The following is a 7,815-nucleotide window of genomic DNA, read 5'->3' as shown; positions in this document are numbered from 1 at the left end:
TGCTCAGTGAATTTTTTTCATCAGAATAGCAACTTGCCAAGGGTCATGATACGTATTTTTCAGTAATTTAAAACTCATCCACTGGATTTTTATTTAACAAATTTCAGTTGGTGAGATGAGTCCCTAAAGGAGCTTTCCCCTACAGTTGAAGGCTTTCTTTTGGACACTTTCTTCTTCATCTCTGGTTATAGGTCCTTGTCTGTCCCCAGGCTTTATTTATAATATGAAAGATGCTGTTTTCCTAAAGCTACTAGACTGCAAGTACTTGAGGTTCTGAGAACTGGATGTGGCTTTCAACATTGTATTGACTAGAGAACAGGCAGATACTCCAATATTGACATGGGGGAGTGTCTGAACAACGCAGATCAAGTGTGACACAGCACCTTTTAGTTTATCCAAACAATTGGATGTAAGAAATGTGAACCTCAGGTTATGTGTGGAGTTATATGGCAAAGGCAGAGGCGGGGGAAAGAAGTAAGGCTTGCCGCAGGCTGTGCACAGTATTCTGTTCCACATTGAGAAGGCCTGTTTTCGGGCAACTGATAAATACTACTTAGGAACAGACAGACTTCATTAATGCTTCATGACTGTGCTGTCATGGGAGAAATTAATTACAGTATTGCCTTTTCAAAGTGGCGTGTGCTCGCTGTCCTGATACAAATCCATCAGAGTTCGATGCTGCAGCCAGAGGAGGCTGTAACTGTGGGGAGGCTTATCAGCGGTGGTGCCAGGCGGTAACTGTTCTATTGCAATCACATTGATTTTTAGATCCTGGGTGTGGAATAGTCTCTGCATGGCCCAGTTTGGAGCAGACTGATAAGGTTCCTTGTTTCTTAGCAACCACAGTCTGCCATAGCCAGAAACCTGCCCCTCTGCAGCTGGAAGGAAAATTCTGAATGTCTCAAATCTGTGTCTTGAACCAAGGTAAGTCATTCCCCCCCAGCATACTTAATTTTAAAGGCCTTTGCATTCAAATAAAAGGAATGTGAGGAAGGTGTGGGAAAAGTTCCTTAACAAAGGGAAAGCATAGCTTCTCTGTCACTAATAAGATACTCTAATTTCTTTCCCTGTTCTTATTTAGACCTATGTCTTTCCTGGGCATGGAGGTGCCATATGTCCTTCTCTTAACTAGACTTCTAGCAGAAGTTGCCAGCAAATCTACTGAAAGTTCGGTAGGTACCTCATGTTTTTTGTCATGTTAGGTGCTATGAAAACAGAAGGATCAGGTTATTTTCCTCTCGCATTGCAGTTTATAGATGGCTTTCTAATTCAGGAGAAATGACCTAGACTGCTAGCAGTCATCAACTGAAACTTTTACAGGGGGTCAGTTTGCTTGTTAAAGCACTGAGTTCTTCCTAGTGGTGTGCTTGTAGGCTAGCATGTATGCAACTGTTAATGCCTTGCACCATGTGGAAAAAGCACCCTGATGATCAAAACAGACCTACTTCTCAAGCTGCTCGGCAGTTTAACTACAAACAATCGAAAACATGGATACCAAAAAAGTTAACTTTTGAAATGACTGAGAAGCTCAGAAGCAAACACTGCTTCGAGTCACAGAAAAAGGTCAGAGTATAAAATTCTACTTGCAGGAGAGTTCAACCAACAAAACGTCTTAATAAACTGGTCTTACCCATGTTATCGATAAGTCTGCTGGTTCTTTACTGTAATCTACCTCCCCATGTTGCATTAACAATGTGAAGCCAGCCTACTAATTCTAGTTTTAGCAGTCCCAACCATTTCTCCTGATAGCTTTGATCTTTGTCACCCCTGGATTTGATGGGTTTTGCCAAGTAGCAGAATAACACTGGCTGTTACGTATCAGGTGTATTTCAGTTACTTATTCGGCTGAATAGAGGTCAGGTCTTGTTGCTTTTGACCAAGAGCACTTCATCCCTTTTTAAGACTGATTTGTCTTGCTGTACTCTGTAGGGGAATGTACCTGCAAAAATGGAAAGGCGTGGGAGTTTTGTGGCTTATTTTCCTTGCACAGATTCAGAGAGTGGATATGCCCAAGTCTATACAGGATGCTAGTACTATCTGTCAAAAGAACCACAGAGTTTCTAACAACCATTTATCTCTAAGCTTATGTCACAGCTTGTTGTAATTTGTAAATGATTTTGAAGCTGGCTTTTACATAAACAAAAATAAAAAGAAACTGTGTGTCTTCAGGATATGTGAAGTTACTCTTACGTATTAAATGTTGAAGGAAGGAGCTTTTGTAGTTGGGCTGGCTCTGCCAAATGTAGATGTTACCATTGCTTGCAGTATGGGTATTGAGTGAAAGCTGGCTTTGGCCAGTCATTTTGCCAGTAGTATTTCCGAGCATATCTGTTGGGGCGTTTAAGTGCTGCTGTGGGAAGGCTGACTTCCCCTCTGAACTCTGCTTCACTGAAGAGTTTAGCAAGATTATTTCTAAAGCAGTTTTTTGAGGCTTTGTCCAAAGTCATAGAATGGTTTGGGTTGGAAGGGACCTTAAAGATCATCTAGTTCCAACGCCCCCGCCATGGGCAGGGACACCTTCCACTAGACCAGGTTGCTCCAAGCCTCATCCAGCCTGGCCTTGGACAATTCCAGGGAGGGGGCATCCACAGCTTCTCTGGGCAACCTGTCCCAGTGCTTCATTGAGGCTTTGTCCAAAGTCAGCAGTAGAGTTGCAAAGTTTGGGTGTCAGCTGCCAGGTCAGAATCAGCTTGATGGTGGGTCTAGCTTGTTCCCTTCTTGTAAGGTTGCTTAATGCAAAAAGACAAAGCTACAGCAAATCTTAACTGTAGTTAGTGCTTTTTCCTCTGTTCTCTGTACATTTTTTTTTTTGTTTGAAGCATTTTAGTGAACTTAAGAACTGCGTGAAATGTAACATAACTCATTTTCTTAGGTTGCAGAAACAGAATGCTGTGTGGATGTGTTGGATTCCAACAGTTCCTGTCCAGTAACGAACCAGTGCAGTCCAGGTATTGAATAAAATTCCAGATTGCTTTTGATAGTTAACACCAAAATACAGCACCTGATTAATTGGGGAATGAAAACAAAATAATTGGTGCATGTACATGTTGAAGTCTTTCTTCCTCTATATACACAAGGAAATGCTGTTTATGACTCGTAAATGTTGTTCTTGCATGGTAAGAATAGACAACTATTAATAAGGTTTTTCTTTATTTTTTTATTTAGTGTGTAGTTTGCATTGTGTAAGAGCTATTATAAAGGCTTAAAAGCCCACATAACGAGCATAAAAAGCAAAAATGCTCTAATGTGTAACTAAGGGAGCATTAAGAGTAATTTCAATATTGTCTTGTTAGCACAGAATGCCTCATTCTTCTTGGTGCTATATAAGTAGAGTTGTTTTCTTCTAAATGGAGTTTAAAACACCTTTTGTTACCACAAATGATGTTTTTTAAAATGCCGTATTTGGTAAAAGCAGGCAAATGGCTTCAGAGCCCACAGTAGGAAGAGAATTAGTGACTTAAAAACTTGGGTGCACTTCTGGGCTCATTCATTTCCTGTAATAGTTGTTAAAGCATTTTAAGCCTGTCTGTTTTCACTGGTTCATTAGCTTCTGCAACTGTTTAATGCATTCATTTCTGTTTCTCAGTGATCTTAGGTATGGTATAAACAATTGTTCCCAAATTATGGGATTGCATTCTCTTAAATCTTATTGTAAACTGATAATCTACCGGTATCTTTGGTGTCAGATATGTGCTTTGATGCTTCCTTCCTATTGCTGTAGAAAGTCTTTGCGCTTGCATTGTGTCTGTTTGTGTTTAGATTAAATGTCAGGTGTAATTTATTACTGTGGACATCAAATGTGCTGCTTCTCTCTAAGGAAAACATAGCAGCAGAGCTGTTTCCAAATCAGCACCTTACTAATGGTTTGCTTTATGGGATAATTGATACCAGTTTGGCTCAAGGCTCTATAGAACTGGCCTGTAGCCAGCACAGTAAGGGTTTTTTCCTTTAAGTGTAGATTGTAATATGATCTAGTAGGAATATCCTTCTAATCTTCGTGTCTCAAGTCTAAGCCTCAAGTGAAACCACCACGGCTTTATTGTATTAAATGAAGTTGTTATTGAAGATGTGCCTTAACTTTTTTTTTTCCTTAACAAAGACATAGCAGTATGTGAATTACAACATAAATTGAGAGATTTGAACATCGAAAAGATAGGCCTAGATGAAAGTTTAATCAGTTTACAGCCTGCATGGTAGGGTGACTGATAGAAAACACTCGCCATCTGTCACAGAATAGTTTAAACAGGCTTGGGTTCTTCTTAAATGAAACAAATGGTACAATACTTGAGAGGACTGAGGCATGGGAAAAAGACCGTATTATGGCAGTTTCTATATTTTTAGCTTCCTTGCTTCAAGTGATTGACTATAGGGACGCCTGCATCTTTTTCAGCCAAGTATGCTCTTTCTGGTTCTTAGCATCTTTGTCCCTGCCTACTTCTATTTTCAATAGTATATATTAAAATGGCATTAAATTGTGTTTTGGCAGTGTATGACCTCTGAATATAAATGGTAAAATTCTGCTGTTTTTTTAGCAGTGGTGAGGGAAGTTACAGGTTGTTAGATGCTTCTCATTTTTCTCATAACTAAAGCATGTGAAGCAGTGAATGTAACTATGTTGAAATTGCCCTCTGGGAGTTGTTTGCTTGTAACTCTTTCTCCTTTTGGCCCTTGAACACTTTGAAATGAAGCCTCAACTTTTGCAATATAATAGGAAACAGGAGACATTTGTAACCGGTAGATCAAACCGAGGGAATTTCTGTTGCCTCTACCTCTTTTTGAAGACTAGGAAATAGCTCCAGTGTCACTTACATTGTTTTCAAACCTCTGTACATCTTATTCTTATGCAGGTTGTTACAGACGATGGAATGAGGATGGTAGTAGCAGCTGCATTAAATGCAAAAATGAAACCCTTCCCGTTTCCTCTGTTTACAATTTGACTGAATGCAGAAATAGTGAGTCATTTACCATCCCTTTATTTTGGTGGGGAGAACTCTTCTCGCATGTGTGGTCCAGGAAAGACTGTTCAAGAAGGCATCCAATGTTGCAGATTTCTTTTTCCCTTCCCTTGTAAAACTTCAGCCTCTTCCAAAGTCCCAATATAACTTTGAGCTTTTGAACATGCAACAAAACCTATGGAAACTTTCAAATTTAGTTTGTAGGAACTGGGCAGAGTGCTGTGGAATCATTCCCGAGTCTGGGGGGTGGAAGAGGGAATCAAAATCTTAGGTATTAGAGTACCTAATCTGCAAAACCAAATGCAACATTAAAGAAAAAAAAAAATCATGGACCAATGTAAGTCCTTAAAATAAAAAAGAAAGGTCCTAAACATCAAAATGATTAAACTTACAGGATAGGATCCATGTCAAACGTAGGGTAGATACTGAATTTTGTGGGTGCTTTAATCTCCGCTGTAAGAAAAAGTCATTTGCTGTGGGTGTTTGCTATGGACTTCTGCAGAGCCTAAAATAGCTCAGCCTGTACTTGAGTGCCTTGAAAAAAATCTCTATTAAGAGGGCTAGATTAATTTTGTACACGTGCTTTGTTTGAGAGAGGAGAACCATTCAATTCCTTGTAAGTGTTTCTAATGAAAGAGATAAACTTGATCTAAGTTTGAGAAATGCACCAGTGAATTATTTTCTTTTTGTACAAGTTATGATGATGCTTGTTTGCTCCCTCTTGAAATTCTTAAAAGTTGTATAAAGAATGATTTTTTTTTCATGGGAGAAATCAGGTTTCTTACACAATTTCAAGTAATTACTGAGAAGTATAATCGCCTTTTAGTATGATTTTCAGCAAATCTGTAGGTTTTGTCAGATTTTATTTTTTAAAAAATAATCTTTTTGATTACAGCTGGTAGCAGAGGAATGAATTTCCAAATGAATATGAGCACGGTAACTCCTTTCATACAGAACATAGGTGAGTAAATGGAAATAGCTCTTGAGTGCACGCTTTGTAATTAATCACTGCCTACCAGCCCCTTCCTGACATGGCGTTCAAAACAAGTAGTAAAATATGTTTTTCTGTAGTATGGGTTTTATTCTAAAGGTGGTAGCCATTTTTACTTTTTCTGTCTTGTTCTCACAAGAATCTTTCGTAAGTCTTGAATTTTGAGGTAACTGTATTTTTGCTGACTGGTTCTTTCACCTTGTCCTAGTGATCTTGATGTGATTTTCTGGTACAGGTTGAGCTGGTGATTTCTGAATGCCTATAACTTGAGTTTTGAACCTTATACTGCAAGAGTTTTGGTTTTTAGGGCTGGGGCAGCACGTTACCAAGATGCAACAGTTGTGCTAGCTTTTATCTGTGTAGATTTTTATTGCTGCTGGCCAGTCATTTCTGTTTAATCTCCTAAAAATACTTGCTTGACACTGGTAAGAATAATACAAATTGAGAGTATTTAGACAGCAGCATCACACACTTCAGCAAGAGAGAGGATGCCAAATGAAGTGATTTAGTGTTACAGGCTGAGTGCTTGTCATCAGTTCTCTGAAAGAGGAAAGCTGAACCAAACTTGGGTGCTGCTTGATCCCTTTCAAACCTTCGTCTTGTCGTGTGTGTATACTTGACTGGAAGGAGATGTTGCTCTTCAGAATGTGGACTTCTCAACAGAGCTTATCAGATCTGTTTTCCTAGTTTGTGCCATAAAAGAAACAGAAGGATGGGTTAAAAATATGTGGCTATCTTCAGGAAAGTAGACTTTGCTGACATTTGGCAGATGGGGCTGGGGAAGTCGCTTATACAACGAAATGAGTAGTGAAAGATGCTTGCAAATATTTAGGTGGGTTTTTTTCCTTCTATGAATATCAGGAAGTTGGTCTTTTGTCTTTTGTTTAGCCCTTCTATTAGAAGAGTTTTCTTGCCAATAATAGTCCTCCTTCTCTCTCTTTGTACAGGGGGCCCAGAAGTAGCAGCCTCTCTCATCTTAGGGACATTTTTCATCAGTTTATTCCTGATTCTCTCTGTTGCTTCTTTCTTCTACCTCAAACGTGCCAATAAGCTTCCTAATGTTTTCTACAGAAGAAACAAAGGTAAAATACCTCTAATTCTCTATTTAATCTCTAAAGTTTTGGCCTTTGTTCATTTTTTTAATTTAAAACCTCTCAAATTTCTTCATGTGGGCGTTCTAACTTAACATAGGTACTGCTGTCTCTTTTGATCACCCAAAGCAATGCAAACTAATGAAAAACTTTCTCTTGCGATGTGTTTACAGTTTCGTGTTTTGAGGGCAGTGCAGAGGATGTCTGTTCTCAGCCTAAGGGTGCCTAGGTGCGCTTCACACTCGCTAACCCAGCCATTGTTTTCTGTAGTTTTCAGAGATTTGCCAGAGTACAATACTTGATGTTAGTTGTTACTGAATATTCGGTATTTGATTTGTTTTCTGCAATTTTGAAAAGAAAAAAAATTGACGCTGTTTTGCACAGCGGGGCATTTTTATAGAATTTAATAATACTTGTTTATTTCAGTACATGAAATGCCAGGTGTTTATAAAGCTGCACAAAGAATAGTTGTTGCTTATTCTTGGTTTAGAGAGAAGGAAACTGATGGTAAAGGGCAGCAAACTTACCCCGGATGCGTCAGCAGCAGGAGAAAAGGAATGGAATTTGAGGTTCCTCATTACTGCACTACTCATTCAGCTGTGTTTGTCCTCAAAATGCAGGATTTACAGTGGCTTGGAAGAGCCAAATGTGGGGTTTGTTTAATGCAAATGCCCCTTAGCTTTTCTTTTTCTGACAAAAATTACTCTTTGTTTCTGCCATTCCTGTCACTGGGAAATGAAGCCATGTAAGTAAAATGCAGTGACCTGACTTCATGCCA

General features: G+C 39.0%; 1 protein-coding gene across 1 annotated transcript in view; it reads left to right on the top strand.

Moving 5' to 3' along the window:
- The first annotated feature begins 849 nt into the window (after positions 1-849).
- LOC104515986 (chromosome unknown open reading frame, human C1orf159) overlaps positions 850-7,815 on the top strand; it is a 10,907-nt gene continuing 3,941 nt past the window's right edge. Inside the window, exons 1-6 of the mRNA XM_010160203.1 lie at positions 850-924; positions 1,082-1,172; positions 2,873-2,948; positions 4,848-4,952; positions 5,851-5,916; positions 6,894-7,028. Coding sequence (XP_010158505.1) covers positions 1,086-1,172; positions 2,873-2,948; positions 4,848-4,952; positions 5,851-5,916; positions 6,894-7,028 — 469 coding nt within the window. The 5' untranslated portion in view covers positions 850-924; positions 1,082-1,085. The remainder of the gene's footprint in view (positions 925-1,081; positions 1,173-2,872; positions 2,949-4,847; positions 4,953-5,850; positions 5,917-6,893; positions 7,029-7,815) is intronic.

Source organism: Eurypyga helias, unplaced genomic scaffold, assembly GCF_000690775.1.
Source record: "Eurypyga helias isolate BGI_N326 unplaced genomic scaffold, ASM69077v1 scaffold1690, whole genome shotgun sequence".
NCBI classification, from domain to species: Eukaryota; Metazoa; Chordata; class Aves; order Eurypygiformes; family Eurypygidae; genus Eurypyga; species Eurypyga helias.
The sequence above is the reverse complement of the archived record's forward strand: the minus strand, read 5'-3'. Positions and strand labels throughout refer to the sequence as shown.